At 40.5% G+C, this 20,745-nt stretch overlaps 1 protein-coding gene across 1 annotated transcript in view; it reads left to right on the top strand.

The window, feature by feature from the left end:
- arid3c (AT rich interactive domain 3C (BRIGHT-like)) overlaps positions 1 to 14,047 on the top strand; it is a 53,474-nt gene extending 39,427 nt beyond the window's left edge. The window contains exons 4-8 of the mRNA XM_044025788.1: positions 4,857 to 5,040; positions 6,459 to 6,703; positions 10,005 to 10,298; positions 11,495 to 11,584; positions 12,557 to 14,047. Coding sequence (XP_043881723.1) covers positions 4,857 to 5,040; positions 6,459 to 6,703; positions 10,005 to 10,298; positions 11,495 to 11,584; positions 12,557 to 12,735 — 992 coding nt within the window. The 3' untranslated portion in view covers positions 12,736 to 14,047. The remainder of the gene's footprint in view (positions 1 to 4,856; positions 5,041 to 6,458; positions 6,704 to 10,004; positions 10,299 to 11,494; positions 11,585 to 12,556) is intronic.
- Positions 14,048 to 20,745: the final 6,698 nt, after the last annotated feature.

The raw sequence follows: 20,745 nt of genomic DNA, 5'->3' as shown, positions 1-20,745 counted from the left end.
TTGTAAATGAAAAGAAAAGACAACAGTAAAATATAGTGTAGTAATTAAAATAAATGAAAGTAAAAAAAAGTTTTCACACATGTATTTTTGTGACTTTTGGTCAAATTGACCTCAGGGACACAAACTTACCAAACGAGCATCATAAGAAGAAGAAGAAGAAGAAGTTCCTGTAACACAGTGGAGGAAAAAACCTGGTTTTCTCTGTGGGCTTTGGTGTAGGAGAGTGAGCGTCATTAAGACAGCTTGGACTTTAGATTTTATAAAGTGACTTTTATGAGGTGGCAGAATTCACATATACACTACTTTAATGTGTTAAGATGACACTGTTGAGTAATAACACGATGTCTTTCTTCATCACAAAAAAAAAAAAGATTTGTGAACCACAGTGATTACTGGTTTGACTTGTTCCTCTTCTGATCCACCGTGTGTGTCTTCTCTTAGCTCACACGTCTATGTCTGGTCTTCAGGACCGTGGGAGACGAGACGAGACACATCTCCCTGAGGCTACTGTGTGTGTGTGTGTGTGTGTGTGTGTGTGTGTGTGTGTGTGTGTGTGTGTGTGTGTATGTGTGTGTGTGTGTGTGTGTGTGTGTGTGTGTGTGTGTGTGTGTGTGTGTGTGTGTGTGTGAGAGACAATTTGCTGCTCAAATATAACCACACAAACCACACATTATACAAATCACCTCACCCATATATTTAAAATGACATATAAACTAATAAATAAATAAACATTTGTCACGTGTAATTCTAATCATTATTAGATGGAATGATTTTCAGTATATTGATATAATACACACACACACACACACACACACATTGTATGAATTGTTGATTTTCATACCTCCAGAATGATCTGGGTCAGGTTTGTCCACACCTTTAAAGTTCTGTTGTGGATAATAATATAATGTTGCACGTGCGTCTTCCTGTGGTCGACCTCTGATCATGTGCAGGTGTCTGTTTCCGTCCCGTGTAACGCACAATCTTCCCGACGCCTGAAAGCAGAGAGACACGTTATCCTCAGCGAGAGATTCCATCAAACGCAGAGCAGACAATGGCTGTGATGGCCTCTTTTGTGTGTTGATAAATACCCCCGGTGATTTACCGTTGCCCTGGGGTTGTGCTTATTAATTGATTATTATCTCTGACGACTGCCATCAGCACTTTTTTCCCCTCAAACGAGTCAACTTTTGTCCGGACGTAATGACTTAAGAACACTGTGGTAGAAGAAAAGACGACTTTAGAGTCTGAAAGTCTTCGATCGCCGTGACACTAAATATTCCTCCTCACTCGGTGTCTGCAGCTGCTTTCTCTGTGCAGGTCAACTGGCTTTGCTTTAATGTGTTCTGTCTTTAGATTTACACACACACACACACACACACACACAGTGCAGGGACCTGCAGTGATGTTCGATGGCAGCAGTATTTCTATTCACTTAAGATACAAGATAAGATATTCTTTTTAGATGGGTGCCTTATCACAGGCTTATGTAAGATAATAAAGTTCTCTACAGATCCAAAACCCATTGAGTCGCTAGAACTCAATTCAAACTGGATTTGAAGTTCTTCTTGAAGATATTTCCCCTTTCATTCAAGAGGCTTCTCCAAGTCCCGTAGTGACCGACTCAGCCCTGGATGAGTGAGAATCTACGCAGACTTTACGGATCCAGTGCATCACAAACTGTCGAATTATCAGGATTATATGTAATGATTAGATTAAAGAGTTGAGCAGCAGCAGCAGCAGCAGCAGCAGCAGCAGCAGGTAAAGCGTTGGTTTGCATTCATCGTTCATTCCGTGGGTTAAAAGAGCAAAGTCAATGAGGAGGAGAAATTGTCATCCCATTATTGGCTCGGCGCAAAGTCCACACGTCAGCGATGAAGCCAAGCATAAAGATGATTATTGCGCAGCTCCTGGTGCAAACTCTTCTCTCTGCAGCTGAAGGATTAACTGGACACGACCGCGCGACGCTTGTGTCCACCATTACTCATTGTCATAATGAAACATGGGCTGATTAGATATTTTGTGCTGACAAAGGTCTCTGTCCTCACTCTTTTATTCCTTATATCTCTTTCAGGGAATCAGAGAGACAAATACATCAGCCTCAGTATTGAAAGCACATAAATCTTGTTTTAAGAGGCTTGCCTCTCCTCACATTCTGTCAGACAAAGGCTGAGACTTTTATTTATTGCCTCCATCCTTGTTTGCTCGGCTATTGTGTCCTCCACAAAATAATAGTTTTATAGATCAGCGTGGATAAAGACAAAGGTGTGAGCTTTGTTTCGCTTTAGACACATGATATACATAATAATCATAATATACACGTTAAAGTCTTTAAACCAAACCTCCGTCACACGATACACAGGATGTAGAACGAGCATTAAAAAAACAACAATGATGAGTGATTAATTTAATGATTGATTAATGATAATTATGATCAATAATTAATGACTAAAACAAGCTGACAAGCAACTTCATTTAACCACATCAGAAGTTCCGTCTGCACAGAGAAAACACTTGAAATGTGACGTAAAGGAAACGTTTCATGTATAAAATCATACAGTTCTCTGTTCTTGGCAGATATTTGACTTCCTGTCTTCTGGATTTTTGCTGAATAAAAAAATAAAAATAAAACGTACATTAAATGTTGACAGTAGTTTGTAGTGTCTTTGTAAACCTTCTAATCAGGAGGAAATGTTTTTGTCACGAGTTTCTTTATCTTTATTCTTTACCGTGTGTGTTTCTGTTGTTCTCGTGTGATTTTGTAGTTTTCCTCGCGTGTGTCGTGTTCGCTTTGATTTCCCGTCTTGATTAGTTTCACCTGTGTCTGATACTTCCTGTCTCACGAGTGTATTTAGTCTCTTTGTTCCTCAGTGTCTTCATTGCTTTTAGTTTGTCTTTCACGTCTTGCCTCGGATTGAATTTGTGGAGTTTGGAAACACTTCAAAGTTCAAAGTTCGTTCATTTTTATGAACAAAAGTAAAAGGAAAACGTTCTATTTTGTGACTTCTGCACAATTATATGCAATATAAAATGAATCATAACTTTGACATAAGAAGACAAACACACACACACACACACACACACAGGACGTCCATGTAAGGAGTTGTGCATTATTCCCCACGTGCACAGATCTGTGCATGTGAACTGGTTTACTTGTTTCATTCCACTTCAGTATGATCACTATGAATACAGTGCACATGTAGTATAACACTATACTATATATAATAATAATAATAATAATATAGATTGAAAGTGTTTGTATCAGTGATAGTGGAGCGCCGGGGCGGGGCCATGAAGGTTCATCTGATGACAGGAGCTCAGGACGGAGTTTTTTTCCCCATGATCGCGTTTCCTCGCTGGCAACATTCATTCACTCAATATAAGAGAGTTGCAGAGGATTTGAGTTGCTCCGTGTCACGCGCTCACACATCATCACTCACGCCTCATTCATTCAGTCGTGTTTTTTTGTCTCCGTCCTCTCGACTGCAGCTGCAGACTCGCTGCTGCCGTTTGTCTTTGTGAGGAGAAGAACATCAATCCTTTGTTTTAATAGTGTCTCATCCGTTCACATGCCAGCAGCACAAAATGAAGCCGTAATTACTGACCTTAATTGATGTGGTTTTACCACCTCAGACGATACTTCAGAGCGCTCCCCCCCCGCCTCGCTGTATAGGCCCCACTGCTGTTGTTTGCACTATATTTCTGCAGCTATTGATCGCTATTATGGTAAATCCGATGGCCACAATGGAACTCTATCAGCAAAATGCAGGTTAATTATCTCAGGGTCAACCACTTTGGAGTCTTCACAAAGAGCTGCTCGTTCTCTCTTTATTGCTTAACATTAAGTTGCAAATACAAATTATTATCCCAGCCCCTTTATTTTGTTAATAAGGCGCAGGTTGGCAGTCTTTAACATAAGGTCACACTTTACACACTTTATTGTGGAATTTCAAGGCTGATTTATGTGAGGGTGTTTTTTTTTTCATTACAATTTCTTTCATTTTATACATTTTAAGCATTTTAAGCATAACTTGATTTTACAGTACAACAGAAAACAATGCAATGCAACTTTATTTATCACACACATTCTTACTCAGGACACTCGGAGATCAGGTCTTAACCCCCAAGAGAGAACCAGAACAAATGTCTTCGCTCTCTATATGTCCACGTTTTCTGGTTCTCATAAAGAAACACACACACTGCACATACATATATATATATATATATATATATATATATATATATATATATATATATATATATATACATTATACATATATATATATATATATATATATATATACATATACATATATATATACACATATATATATATGTATATATATAAGTATATATTAGGGATGAGCTGGTCAAAATCACTGGATCAGTTATCAGAATGGGTCTAAAATGACTGTTTCGGACAGATACCGTAGATATTGACACAAAATAGTGATTTAATGCCTTCCCTAATAATGTACATGTATATATATATATATATATATATATATATATATATATATATATATATATAATATATATATTCACCTGCTGTTCACTCAGATGAGCTTAAAAACATCATATCCACTTTCATACTGTGGTAAGTGTGAGAGGAAGGTGTTGGTCTCCATGATCTAATAAAGTCCTGTGAATTAAACACTCCTGACGAACGCTGTCAGTGTACGTGAGACACGGGGACAAAGTTTTCTGTGAGACTTGAGATTTCCTGCCGTTAACAGCGAGCTGTCAGACATTTGACTGGCTCGAGATAAATTGGCTTTATAAGAAGGTGCAGAAGCCTATTGATGAGAGGAACCAAAGTTAATGGAATTGATTGTGGATATTGTGTTTGCTTTCTGCAGGGACTCCAGTGAATCGGATTCCTATCATGGCCAAGCAGGTGTTGGATCTCTACATGCTCTACAAGCTCGTCACAGAAAAGGGCGGCTTAGTGGAAGTCATCAATAAGAAAATATGGCGCGAGATCACCAAAGGTCTTAACCTCCCTACCTCCATTACCAGTGCAGCTTTCACTCTCCGAACACAGTGAGTACAAGCGCAGGTGACTGATAACCTGCACTCACTGCTCACACAACCATGTGCATCCAACATTTAATTTAACTTGAATTCACCTGTTGACACGTGCAGACTGTGTAATGATAGTGTTGAGCAGCATCTGCCTGTTAAAGTGCTCCCTTCATTGAAAACATGGCTGGAAAAACAGATTTTAGCCACTTAACAAAAGGCTCCACAAATTAAATCTACTGCTGCTGAAGTCAATCATATATACACATATATGTGTGTGTATATACATGTACATAAACATGTATAAACAACAAACAATATCAGGAATAGAAGACACTGTGTTTGATCCTGATCTCTTTGTTTATATGTGTATTTATTTCCATCCTGATGTGAGTGTGTTAGTAAATGTCAGAGATAACCGTGTCTTCATGTCGACGTCTACATGGAAAATTAGGTTTGTGCAATTCCTCACTCTAATTATGGAAACAGGCTTTGTCATGTACACGATGTTTAAAAATCAGCGCACTGGTGGAAAGTGAACTTTAACCTGGTTACTTCTCTGCGTGCACACGCGCTGATCGCCGCTGTCAGAAGTGACAATCTGCGCCGATTAATCCCGACTTTATTCTCTGAAGCATGTGACGGAAAAACTCAACGATGTGTTCTCATGTCACGCATTATTTCATTTATTCATTGAGTTTGAATCAGGGCTGCAACGATTCATTGATCACTGAATTATCAGTCAATCAGTTTGTTTTTTTATTAAATGTGAATATTAAACTCATCATTTTAGTTTGTGGACAAAACAAGAACATCATCATTTTGAGAAGATTGTAGATTGTAGACAACAAACAACACAAGTACATACATGCTGATTAATGTATGTGTAATATGTAAGAGTTGCTTGCCAAATAGTGAGCCCACATAAAGAGTATGTGCACTGTGAGACAGGTTAGTCACCGTACTCTTACAATACTTTTTACACTTTTAAAATAATCTTCCTTTCTGTCATGAATAGTGCTGTGATAACTCTTTATTAAAATGTTTGCCAAATAGTGAGGACATATTAACGTGTGAAAACCAAGTGGAAAGCAGTCGTGAGAGAATATGAACTCCGTCACCTGTAACCAATGCTTTCAAACAACAACGGACATAATAAATATCATGTCAATATCTGACGTGAAAGACACGGTCGTTTCTCATTAAAGATAAAACCTGTGTCAAAATCTTGCTTTGTTTTGTTTGTCAAAATGTCAGAATATGATTTCTTTGACCATATTGTGCAGCTCTGATCACCAAATGATATATCACATCATTATTAATGCCTTGTTTTACTATAATGTTTGAGTGTTTTGAGTGCAGACATGAATTCATTATTGAGTTCATTTCATTGATCTTCTTCTTCTCCTTCTTCTTCTTCTTCTTCTTCGTTCCTGCAGGTATATGAAGTATCTCTACCCGTATGAATGTGCAAAGCGGGGACTCAGCTCCCCCGGTGAGCTTCAGGCAGCTATCGACAGCAACCGGCGGGAAGGCCGTCGACAGAGCTACGGCTCAGCCATCTTCAACTACTCTCCCGTGGGCACCCCCACCCTCCTGTCCTCCCCAAAAATGCAGATGTCCCACTTACCCACGCTCACTCACAACAGCGGCCATATGGCCCAGGTGCCTGTGATCAAAAAGGGTACGTTTTAACGCACACGCCATTTAGATCAGCATTTTGCATCTACATTTCTCAGGTACATGTGAGTGTGAGTGAGATGATGAGAATCCTCAGTGTTTTCTCATCATTTCCTCTTTTGTTTTACTGTTGATGCAAACTCAACACTTCCTCCACAAAGTTATGAAATTGAACACGCCACCATTTCTTTTTTATTAACCAATTAAGAGCAGCAGTTGTTTTTTGGGTAAAACACTCAGACGTGTCACATTAAAAGCCTTTAAGGGGCTCTGATGGTATCGTACCACTTTTTCCTGGGAGGCTTTTAATGTGAAACTTGTTCAGGAAGTTGTGTTTATTGTATCTTAACTGAAACTGATGAATGAAAGCGGAATTTCTGAAATGATCAAAGCTGCAAAATGGTAAAAATACATGAAAATATCATCTCTATCATTTCACCGGATCAATGATCACAGAAGTTACTCTCACCTGTAATCAGAAATCAAACAATTTGATCTTTTTTTAAAGTAAACCCCACAGTTATGATGAAGCCGTTGACAGTGACATTTTTATTTTTGTTGAAATCTGTGTTAATTAGTGTTTAATTCACAGTTATCACTAATCTAGAATGCTGCCCAGTGAACAACCTGCATCCACGTCACCAAATGTCACCAAATGTCAATAATACAGATAAAAAGTCTTATGTAAAGGCAAGTAAATACTGTGAGAGTCATTCATGCAAAACAAAGGAATAAAACACACGAGATAAAAAGATCAAATTATCACATGCAAGCCTGTAAAAATGGGTTTGAAATGCAGGATTTTGAAATGTGGTTGTTTGAGGTTATTATAAATTGTTAGTATATTACAAACATGGCTGCCAGCAACAGTAAAAACAAAAGAAATGTTAACCACTTAACTAAAGTCCATAAAGAAAAGGAAAAGACGAGCTGCTGCTGCTGCTGCTGTTGCTGCTGCTTCTGCTGCTGCTGCTGCTGTTACTGCTGCTGCTGCTGCTGCTGCTGCTGCTGCTGCTGCTGCTGCTGCTGCCACATTTGCTACGTTTGCTCCAATCACTGAAGTCACAAAAAGACACATGTGAACTCAACAACCTCTGTGTGTGTGTGTGTGTGTGTGTGTGTGTGTGTGCATGCGCGTGTGTGTGTGCTGTGATGTAGAATCCCTGATGTTGTCTAAGTGCTTTGGTGAAGGGGAGTTAGCACAAACTTCAGTTTCCTGTTGAAAAGGCCGTGTGATGTGGAGATAAGCGGCCGAGCAAATTCTTAAGATAATGTGCACTTAAAGTTGACATAGATTTTATTAGGTGAGCCTTTGTTAAGTGGCTAAAATCAGTTTTCCTGCTCTGCCCCCCACACACACACACACACACACACATGCATGTACCATACTGACGATGTATAAGTAGATCACACACACACACTCACATGCATGTACCATACTGACACTGACGATGTATAAGTAGATCACACACACACACTCACACACACACACACACACTACACTATATCTGATCAGTGAAATCAGTGACTGTGCAAACCTGAGGCCTCTCCTCCTTCTGATGGTTGACATGAAAACAAGAGGATATAAGATATATATACTATAATACTCTTCTTTATCTTCTTCTCTGGGAAGTTTGCAATTGAACAATTACGAGCATGCAGCATGATGCAAGGGGAAGCTGGGTAATTATAGCAATCCAGACATATTCATGGTGCAATCAGCAGGCCACATCCTAAATAAACAAAATCCTTTTTTTGCTCTCACTATGATTCATTTCCTCCTTTATAAATACAAAACCAAAGGATTGCACATGATGTGTTGCACAGATCACCACATCGTTGTTTTGAGAAACTGTTGCATGATTACCAGCAACTTAAGCAGAAGTCAGTGTGTTGGCATGTCCAAAAACAAGGAGAATAGATGTCACAATAGATGCCCTATTTGCATCCATTCATACACATGTAACTTGTGGCTAGTATCTGGTCATTACCCCAAAGAGGAAACATCTTGCAGGACTTCCTCATATCAGCGTGGCCAGTTTCCCAAATACACTAATGCACGCAAAGGTCGTCGAGGAAGAAAAGCAAGTGAGCGCTAATGTGTGTCGCGTGACATCGAGACATCGAGACATCGTGACACTGTTCTCAAACAACGTAAGGCCTGCAAATAAAAGTTAGTCTCATTTCATGTTTCTCATTTATCTGCTAGAAAATATCAGAAAACGATGAAAAAATGTTGATCAGTGTTTTATTCAAAACCTCAAAACGATGAAAGCAAAGAAACCGTGAGGGTTCATTTTTGCAGCATTAATAAAAAGAATGAAATGATTTTAAAGCTCAGTTTTCTGGATGAGCAGACGACGTCATGTTCACCCTTTAAATTCACGTAATATTAACGTACAGGTTCTGTTATAAGCTTGAAAGTTACACCTGCAACAGGATATTACAACATACTTTATTTACTTGAACTGTTGCAACAGTCGTTATTACTTTAACTTTTACTTGAAACATTCCAGCTCAGGTGGAGAAGTCGCATTATTACACTATATATATATATAAAATAAATAAAAACAACATTTTCAGTCGTGCAAATTGTGCATTAATCTTCATGAATGGACTCATCTGACTTGATTTTCAAAAATAAGGAACACAGTTTGTGCTTTCTGTATCTGTTTAATATGGAACTATGGTATTTCTTCTTCCAAATCCAGAATTGTTGTTTTCAGGTTTTCAGAAACAAGTGAAATCAATATTTTATGAAAGGTTAAGAAACTATGTCGTGTCGCATCTCGTCTGCTGACATGTGTGAGGGACAAAGAGAGCTTGAGGCTACGTTCAGATTCCTGAAACTCTTCAGGGTGTGGTTCATGTGCAGGGGATGACGCGTGTGAGGAGGAGGTTGTTAATGTTTTCCCTCTTTTTAATCAACACGATTAAGTTGTTTTCCATTTGTTTTTTTGCCTCATAAACCACCAGCAATTTGACCTGCGCACATACTTAATGGACCACATGGTGGAAAAGTGGTTTGCACTGTTGCCTTACAGCAAAGTAAAGTAAAGAAGTTTTACTTTACATTACATTACATGTCATTTAGCAGACGCTTTTATCCAAAGCGACTTACAATGGAATTGAGTACAATCAGCGAGGGGTGGAATCGAACTTGCGACCATTGCGACCATGATGTTTTTTTTGCACATAGGGTACCGGTCTTAACCACTGAGCCACTCCACCCCGGACAAAGAAGTAAACTACAGCATATACAGACCATGTGACTCACAGTTGATTCGTGGTCTTCTTCTCTGCAGAGGACTCCATGATGGCCGGCTGCCTGCCCAGCCGAGTGGCCCTCCCCATGTCGCCCAGCGGCCACCACGGATCCGCTGTGGCGGCTCAGGCGGCTCAGGCGGCTCAGGCGGCGGCTGCCATGCAGGCGGCGGCTCTGGAGCAGCTCAGAGAGAAGCTGGAGAGCGGCGAACCACCGGAGAAGAAGATGATGATGATGGCAGAGGAGCAGCACAGGATCATGCAGCACGCCCTGCAGCAGAACCTGCTGGCCATGGCCACGCAGCTGCCACTCAACATCAAACTCAACAACAGAGGTGAGAAATACGGAAGTCACTTTCTTTATTTCCCTTCACTCACTTACTTGTGTATGTAATACGTGAGCTCACATTGAGTAGCATTGAGCTAAACATGGCATGTGTTTGTCCATTGTGGGCTACTGTAAAAATGTGGTGGTCTAAAGTCAGCCCCTCATTCTGGGCTAAATGACAGTCAATGATTTGACCCACATTTTAAACAATGGACTTTTAAGAAGTCAAGTTTTCATTCTGCTTAAACCTTTCAATGCTTTAAGACAACGTTTAACAATTTCTTATGGTTTTTATGACGTAATATTGATTTCTTACAATTCTCTTAAATGCATTTTTTAAATGTCTCCATACACTCCATACTCCATATAAATAAAAGAGTGTCTTGACCTTGCCTGTGAAACACAAATGTAACGTTTCCCTGCGGATTTCAGACGTCCAACAATGGGTCAGAAACAGCCAGTGGCCTCGTCTGCGTGACATCTCACTGTGAAACCACTCATGTGCTCATAGTTCATCACGTAACACGTGTCATTTGAAGCTGAGCTCCACAGATGTTGTGAAGACAGAGCTGTGACGAGCCATAAGTCACATACATGACTTAATGATAGAGGCTGAAGGAAGAACGAGGGGCCGATCTGCTCAAGTGTGATATCATTTCTGTCTGCATCGCTGCCTCTCTCATATTAGTCATAATAGCAGGCTTTGCACTTGATACTTGATGGAGAAATGAGTGAGAATCATTCTCAGGTTAATTCCCACGCTGGCCGTCTGGGTCTGGCTCTCACTTGTAAACACTGTCATTTAAAGATTACATATAAACACTATTATTTGTCCCCACCAGATGCACTTAGATGGATAAATGTGTGTTTACGGCTCACTGCGCTGACTGTGTGTGTGCAGCGTTGGTCCGTTTCTGTTATTTCACAACCTGTCACATTTATTCAGGGCCTCCGACCGACTGTGTGTCGCGATAGGATTCATCCGCAGCTCGCACACACACACACACACACACACACACACAGACACACAAATGTCTGTAACCTCTCTTGACAGCTCTTCCTCCCCACAACTCTTTAATACGTCTCTCCTTATCCTGTCACTCTCTGAATTATCACCAATACTCCTCTTGCTTCTTCTGTTCCCTTTCTAAATGCTCATATTGAGTTTTTCTCTCACTCGCTCTCTGCCTCCTCTCTTGACAGATGATAGACAAGAGACCGCATTGAACCTGTCTACCAACGGCATTAGCAGCATCAACATGTCAATAGAAATAAATGGAGTTGTCTACACAGGTAAATAGAGGGGCCGTTTGCTGATGTAATTGCAGGCAGGAAATTCAATAAGTTATAGCAGCACCCTGGTGCTTAGTCCTCTACGCAATTTGATGTCTTTGCTATAAAATCCATCGTAATGAAGTGGCAGTCCAATATAGTTAAAAAAGTTAAATATCTCAAAATTGGGCCTGTGGATTTGAGGTCGATGGGGCTTATTGTCTTATGTGTGTGTGTGTGTGTGTGTGTGAAGTGATTCCTGCCTCTCTGTTTTAACACGGGCTGCTCATGACTCTGTCTAAGACGAGGTTTTGTTCAGGGGCCACATACAGCACAGTTTGATCTCACCGCACCAGTAAAACATGGTCCAATAATAGCATAATAACAACAACTGCTTTCTTTTACATTTCATTATTTTTACAAAACATGACTTTCTTGAGAAATATAAGTGCAATTTCTACACATTTTACACATTTACGTCTATCAAGCACAAACATTTAGTCACAGGTTTCTGGAAGGGAAAAATATTCTCTTATTTTTTACGTTTAGATCGTAAACGTAATGTGACATTTTAACAAATTCATCCTGTGGGCCGGACTGGACCATCTGGCGGGCCGGTTCTGGCCCCCGGGCCGTATGTTTGACACCCCTGGTCTGAAACATGAAGCATGTAAATAAATGTCACTGAATCATTTCCTTCAGTGTATAGTTCAGAAAGAGACAGTGACAGAGGAAAGAAAACAAGAAATAAGGAAGAAGTTAGAATTCAGAAATTCTGACTTTAATCTCAGAATCTCTAATCGTCAGCGCACGCTTCAAAAAACCTGAACTATCACTTTGAAATGGCTGCCCTTCATTACAATGCTGTTAGAGGAGTCTGTTATGTTTTAAAATGAGAAAGTAGGCGAGTATGAAGTGATGGTGGGAGGTCAGTGGGAGGTCAGAGGGAGGTCAGAGGCGGGCCTTCCACTCACGGCTGTGTTTGCTCCTCAGGCGTCCTGTTCGCTCGACAGTCGCCCATCGCAGCGATGATGGGACACCGTGGGAAACACAGCAGCTATCAGACTCAGGGAAAGACCAGTCCCGCACAGTTCCAGCCCTCCTGCTCCTCTTCCTCCTCAGCCTCCTCCTCCTCCTCCTCACTCCATGGACACAGAAACCCCTCCCCCTGAGTGTCCTGTCCCTCCTCCTCCTCCTCGCACATCACCCCAGAGGAGAGCCACTGTCTTCCCTAAGACATGAAGCGGTTGGAGACGTGATCATCAGACAAAGTCCAGTAGCTTTTGAAGGTGGATTTTCATCCTCCATCACATTTCTTTTGTAGGTCACAGCAGCAGACTCGTATTTACACACTAAACACTTTGGTAAGAGATCTGTCCGTCCGTCCGTCCGTCTCTTCCCCACTTCTCCTGCTCTCAATTAGTAGTGTGTGCGTTTCCAGGACATTTAACCTCTGTGTGTGTGTGTGTGTGTGTGTCATTATGGAACAGTACAAAAGCACAGTCGGCTCTCAAACTAAGGTGCAGCCTCGATGAAGCCAAAGGAAGAATCTATCTTGTGCACCGTTACAATGAAAAGGCTGTGGCCGACCTTCAGCATCGATGAACAGTTTGTCTGAGTGTGTGTGTGTGTGTCTGTGTGTGTCTGAGTGTGTGTCTGTGTGTGTTTTTAGACAAACCTCAGAAAAATCACTGCGTACAGCTGATACCAAAGAAACGTGCAGCATCACATTCTCCCAATAAGCAACAAACATCCTAATGTTTGCATCTACAAGTGGATTTTATCACGTGTTGTGTCGAGAAGTCACACCTTGTGTTATCAAGGTGTGACTTCCTTTGTGTTTTACTGAGTTAACACCTGTGAAGATTAAGGTTCATGTAGATTCACTGTCAGTGGAGCCCACACCCACATAAGCCTCCAGACCCTGAGACCTGTGTCCCAGAGGCCGGAGCCCAGACCCACATAAGCCTCCAGACCCTGAGACCTGTGTCCCAGAGGCCGGAGCCCAGACCCACATAAGCCTCCAGACCCTGAGACCTGTGTCCCAGAGGCCGGAGCCCAGACCCACATAAACCTCCAGACCCTGAGACCTGTGTCCCAGAGGCCGACCAGTGTTACAGTCACATTGTTCCTTCAGGGGCATTTTTGCTTAATCACCAGGGCAATTTCATCAAAACCCTTCAAATCAGACTAAAGACCATGTAACCACTAGCATAGCACTTAGCTTGCTATGCTGTTAAAGAGGCGGCAGTTGAGCGTGTTATCAACACCAAACAACACCATTGTTGACAAATATTAATGTCGTTTTCAAGCACAGATTGTCCCAGAACAGCCACTAATTTCATATTTTTATCATAATTTGTTTCAGGATATGAAAACGTCAGGTTGCTGCCTTTCAAATTGTAGATTATGAAACTCTTCTGTGGCCCATCAGACGGTGTGTGTGTGTGTGTGTGTGTGTGTGTGTGTGTGTGTGTGTGTGTGTGTGTGTGCGTGTGTGTGTGTGTGTGTGGGGAGTACATGAGGGTGGGTTCTCGTGACCCGTCTGCAGTACCTTCATGGCCCATCAGGGGGCCGGCACTTTGGTAACCACTGATCTAAGCGTTGTTCCTGTGAGGCACCTGCACTCACCACTGCACCACACTCATAATCATTTGGCCCCGCCTCTTCACCAAAGTTGAAAGTTGGCCCCTGACATACTGTATGTAATATTGCATTGTGGGACACAATCAGCAAATACCAAACATGATTATAAACAGCTAATCAGATAATCAATAGCTATGGATCATAGTATGACAACTTTACTGCAGAAGAATGAGAATCAGATTTTTACATTTGCTCTCGACACAAGATCATGTTTTGACCAGAGAATAAATGATCAGAATAATCACAACTGGTGACATGTGGAAAAGATTCTGCCTCCATTGAGCGAGAATACGTGATTTATACGTGTGTGCAGAGCTTTCCTCGGTCATTAGGGTAAATGTTGCTTCACTGCTGCGGTTGTGGTGAGAAACACTTAGAAGAAAAGCCGAGCTTTGTTTATGTCCACGCGACGCGCTTGGACCACGTACGTCATGTCACGTGACGCTGATGAGACGAAATCAATCAAGAAATTCACCGCGTGTCAGCAGATCTAAGTCACTCAGTGGTTTGAAGTTTCTTTTCTTTATTAATGCACTTCTCTACACTTCTGCTTTCATAAATATGTCATTTGGACTTTCTCGTGAAGGGAACCGGTGAACAGTTTGAACATAGATGGGTTTGTAATGCGTCTGTTCAGGCTTTTAATTGCATACATTTTTATTTATTATGTTTTATATTTGATCCTGCTAATGTTGCATTCGGCTCCGCCGCTTTCTTTGCAAGTCGCCTTGAATGCAGATACCTCACAATCTACCTGTACATAGTCATAGTAAAGTATAAATACCAAATATACCTCATAAATTCCATTTATTTTTTATTGTACAGCCACTTGAAATCAATGTTTCAACAGATCACTGGATTTTGGTTTTCGTTTGTTTTGTTTTCATTGTTTGTATGATTATACCAAAGAAGGGAATATTTTATTGACACACATCTACCTCATTTGTTATAGACTGTGCCAACGAATATGTCCACAATCTTAATTGCCAGTGTATCCACGGTGTTTCATATCCATGTTTGTGTGAATACAAAAGCTTCACAGAAAAAGAAGAAACAAACAAACAGAAGATTACAGTAGAGCATTAAGCGACATGTTCAAAGTGCTTTTTATGTTGGGTGTTGTGCCGGCGCAACAAAACAAATCCACTCAACACCGAGAGGACGACGGCGTCACAGTTGCCCTGCAGAGTTACACTGCAAGAGCTGCAAAGAACGGATCAACAACTAATGCTTTCAGCTCATCCTCAGACGTTTGCCAAAATATAACCCAACAGTCCGGTAAACACTCATTTACTGAGCACGATTATGTTCCACAGGGGGTAAAAAAAGCCTCTGATCCACCTCTAGTGTTGTAGTCAAGACCACATTAAGTTCACGTGCAGCCACACACACACACACATACATACAACGGTTTTAGCACCTTGGCTAACAAACAACAGCGACGGCTATTTTGACACATGACGACACGTGAAGACACATGGCGACACGTGACGACACGTGACGACACGTGGCGACACGTGACGACACGTGGCGACACGTGGCGACACGTGGCGACACGTGACGACACATGGCGACACATGGCGACACATGACGACACATGACGACACATGACGACGGTGTAACGCTCCAGGCCGACTGTTGGCGATAAGGCTGTTAAATTGCGTTGGGGTAATTATACGAAGTCGTGGTGCAGCAGAGGACAATCGTGAGCCTCAGTCGTCTGTGGAGCTGCTGTGCTTAGAATTCTCACTTTTACTTGAACGATCAGATGTTTTTGCAGAGGTCAGAAAGGTCACGCCAATGTCACGTCCTTGAATACTAAAACAAAACCACCTCAACATGAACGGACTTGAATACTTAGATGAAACCAAAGATACGGGATACATGTATCCAACCTTCTATTTTAATATAAATACTTCCACTTATGAAAGTGTCCAGTCCCTTAAACCTTTGTGATGTTGAATTATTGTATAATATATAAGACTCACCTCAGTCGAAAATCATCAAAGACAATTATTATTGTCTTTTGTTAATTACTGTTGGTTGTTTGACCAAAACAATAGATTTGAAAAGAAAAAACCCTTAAAAATGAAACTTCCTGTTGTATTTCGTAAAGAATCCATTGACGAACTCACTGAACTGTTTTCATGAAAAGAAAACGTCAAAGTGTTTAATCAGTTATCAAAAGAGTTGATGATTCATTCAGAGGTCAATTAATAATGGATTCACTTTCAACACGCTCAGCAAATATTCCGTGACAAAAACAGCTTGAACAAATAACTCACACAACGGATTTGATGTGTATTATTGTTTGTGTTGAGGTTTAACGTGTTTGTCGGGATAAATCACGTCCATTGTTTAACCATTGTTTAACCTTGCTAAGGAGATTACTCACCACATTTTCTAACTCTGTAAGATGGTTACACTTCGTACGATGCCTCTGAATCAGGGCTCCTTTTCTGAACTTCCCTGAACGCAGCACTGGCTCCGTGTACATACTGCTGAATAACGCCAATCACTGAACACTTCAGAGGACACGACTGTGAGCGTGCAGCATGGAATCACATTCAAGCTGTGACTCACTTGATTTTCTTATGAAGTCACAAGCAAGAGCAGAGCAGACGAAGAGCAAAAGACGAAGCAACGGCTCTGCATGCAGAAAAACAACCATTGAATGATGTAATGGAGTAACATGTCGTTTACTTTGTATTTTATCTATGCTATGCCGCTAGTTTTTAGACACTTATTGCTTTATTAGCTGTGTATGATGCTTTAAATGTTTCTTTTATTTCCCTTTTGTCCATCTTGGATGAATCCAGTGCATTATGGGAAAGCTGGATTGTGGTGCTCAGGGGTTAAAAAAAATATATATATATTATATTATATATATTAAAAAAAAGAGGTGAAAGAGATTTTCCTGTTTTGCCATTTGACTTGTAGTGTATTTAGAAATAAAATCATGCTTTTAACTTCAGTCCAGTGCTTCCTGTGTCGTTGTTGTTTAAATCAGAATATGATTATGATCCAACTGGGTTAGTCAGTGAAACCTGCTGACCTGTGATAACATATTCATTCATATTCATTCATAAATAATGAAAGTGTCGGTGAAAGTGTGACTCAGCTGTCTTTAGTCCCTTGATGTTGTGTTAGGTTATCACTGTATGCAGATGATCTGCTTCTTTATGAAGGCGTCTGTGAACCCATCCAAACAATGAAGATGAAACATGCTAGAAATGTGTAGACAGCAGAGGAGAAGTTTACCTCAATCGTGACGGCACAGTTTCAGGATATTTGTCTGTTATTGGTCAATAACTCCTAAATCAACTGTCTAGAAAAGACAAAGAGACAAAAAGACACTGCGTCAGCTTCTTCAGAGAGTTTCACATCCCTGAGAATAACGAGTATTTAAATCACCGTAGAACAAAAACACAGGTATGACGGAAAACTTCAAAAGCCACATTAACACAGTGTAATAGAAATGTAATAAATGTTCTTTTTTTGTTGTCACTATGAGGACATAGTAGTTAGTTATCGTATAATGTCACTCAGTTTCTAATAAGCCATCACGTCTGCGGTTATAAATTTGAATGAGTCAATAATATGGACTGGAGAGTTTCTCACTTTCTAATAAGCAAATGTTTGCTAATCAATTGTAATTATACATGTAAACAAAGTAATGTTGTCCATCACGTCAGTGGTTTTTCTGAACTATTCTGAAGGACCTCTGCTAAACCATGAAATCCACTTCTCACCTGATTTATGATGTCAGGAAACATTTCCCAGAGGAGTTCATGGTCTCAGTCACTAGTTTCAGCTCTTTGTCACTTTTGTAAATGATGAGGAAAACCGATGATACAAATATGAGCGAGAGCCGTCACTTACGTTTGATTTAGGAACAAAGGAAAACTGATGGGACTAATGTGACGATGTGACGTAACCAGCAGTCACTAAGTCACTTTGAAGAAACTATGTTGAAACAGTGTGACAATAATAAGGAATGTATCCTTCTTTCTTCTCCTCAGACTGTTATTGTTAAGAAAACAGCCGAGACCTTCTCCACAGCATTTCCTGTTACAATGAGCAAAGCTCTGCATTCACTCGCTCACAATAGTCACTTTATTATGTGGAAGAATTCTGTTATTGTGGGCTGACACACACACACACACACACACACACACAGTCGTGTTTCCATGACTTCAGATGACATTAAATAGTTTTACTCTTACTTAACTATAACTAGTACTGGCCTTACCCGTAACCTTAACCTAACTATACAACATGTCTTCAGCTTAAAGCTTAATCATTTACTGAATCACACAATCACTGTGGGATACATCCATAGATATGTAAGATAAAGTGGAATATATATATATATGAATATATATCATATATACTGTATATATGAAAATATATGATAATTTATGATGGTTTTTTGTAGTTTGTAATATAAATCTGTGTCATGTGACATGCACGCGGGACATGTCACCAACTCTTCTTCTTTTTTATTTGGTAATAATGAGTAACAAAGAGATGCACATGACCAGGAGAGGGAAGGGAGGAGGAGGAGGAGGAGGAGGAGGAGGAGCGTCAGCTGTGACTTTTTACTACAGTGACGATAAAGTGGTAGATGATAGATGGATGGATGTTTCATGTGATATTGTAAAAGTGTCGATTATTTTCTCGATGAATAAAATATGAGAAAACCTTAAAAAATGTGGATCGGTGTTTGTCAAACCTGGAAATGATGATGTTCTCAAATGTCTTGTTTTGTCCACAAACCAAAATGATTCACTTTCTATGATTTCTTTGTTATTAGAGCAAAGAAATTAAAAATACTTACATTTAAGAAGCTTCAACAATCGGAAATCTTGTTTTAATCATGAAAAAAACTTTGGATTATCAAAATAGTTGTCGATTCATTTAGTAATCGATTAATAATCGATGAAACGATGAATCGATTCAGCTCTAAATAAAAAGGTGAAAAGGTGACCAGTGTCCTGACAGTCCGAGGAAAGAAGGTGCTTGGATCATGACGTCAGACCAGTCTGGTTTCCAGGACTTCAGAGGACATTACATTGACTTGCATTCATTTCTTGGGTTCTAACCTTAACCATAACTACCACTGGCCTCACTTTAACCTTAACCTTAACCTTAACCTAACATCGTCACTGGCCGTACAACATGTCTTAATCATTTACATTAAAGGGACTTGATTTTTGATTTGAGAAATAATGTGAGTGTGTGAACAGATGCAGGTCCCCACAACATGAGTAATACACACACACACACACACACACACACACACACCTTCATTACATTTGCAGTAACTAGTAAATTAGTCAGAAAAAAAGAGACAAAAAGCCGCTGCTGACATTTCAGCTCCAGTTGTACACCTTCAGCACAGATTGATGCTTCACCTTATTTTATAGTAGTGTTATTGATTAGCACTGCGCTTGTCAGTGGTGCATAAAATGAACACTGTGTTATAGGGGCATGGATTTCTGTCAGCCTGTTGACAAGATAACCCATTATCGGACGACTCCTCCTAATTTGTTTTTGTTTATTCAGAAGTATAAAGTAACATTCAGCCGGCCCCAATAATAAGTCTATTACGTGCAAATCCTTGTCACTCCGTCGATGGCCACTAATCTTTGCTGCTCCTAATTACAAGAGGATTCTCAGCCTTAATTAACCAATCTTTATCCCATTTTACCTGCTTAATGCTCTGCAGAGACTCAGCAGCTGCACTCGCTGAGCTGCTCACTTTTCACAGAGTAAATGTCTTTAAAAAAAAGAATGAAATAATCAAATTTGGGTAAGTAAGAAAAAGAAAAGAAAAAAAAAAGGCATTTTTTAAAATACTTAGGTGAAACAAATGTGAAAGATTCCTGGATACTTACAAGCCGGGATGGATTACTGAGCAGAGCGGCCACACGTCTGCATTTAGTCTGGACAGATTTTAAAAACCCTGAACGGCATCCAGTGCACGATGCAGCTTCATTTCTGAGGAACTGGTCATGGTTAGAGGTAACATGTGGACTGTGGTTAGATTAGTTAGGAGTGGGCTTGAACTACCTCTGGGTAAGGTTACGTACGTGTGTTTTTGTGAGACTCTCTTTAGGACCTTGTCAGGACCAGTAGTCCTCATAAGTGTTTAAGTTCAGGACTAAGATTTGAATTGTACTTAAGTATAGAGTATGGAATGAACTGGATGATGACTGAATTGAGGATGATGCTTTGTTTTGGCTGTTGATGGAGAGTCTGAAGAAGAATATCTGCACAAGCCTGCGTGTGTGCACCTGTCCAGTGTGTATCCACTGCATTGGCCCATGTGGAACTTTTAATATGCAAATGTGTTAAAAACACACAAAGGTTGTGTCTTTGTGAGCTGCCTGGTTGATGATGAGTGCGTCTGCTGCAGCTCATGTGTTGACAGCCTCACAAACACAGCTGTGGCTCTGCTTTGCCTGACAAATAAAGAGAGACAGAACCCAGTCATGGTCACCGCCTGCTCGACCACAGCACGACCAGAGACG

Source organism: Solea senegalensis, linkage group LG5 (assembly GCF_019176455.1).
Source record: "Solea senegalensis isolate Sse05_10M linkage group LG5, IFAPA_SoseM_1, whole genome shotgun sequence".
Classification (NCBI taxonomy): Eukaryota; Metazoa; Chordata; class Actinopteri; order Pleuronectiformes; family Soleidae; genus Solea; species Solea senegalensis.
This window is presented reverse-complemented; position numbering and strand designations above follow the sequence as displayed.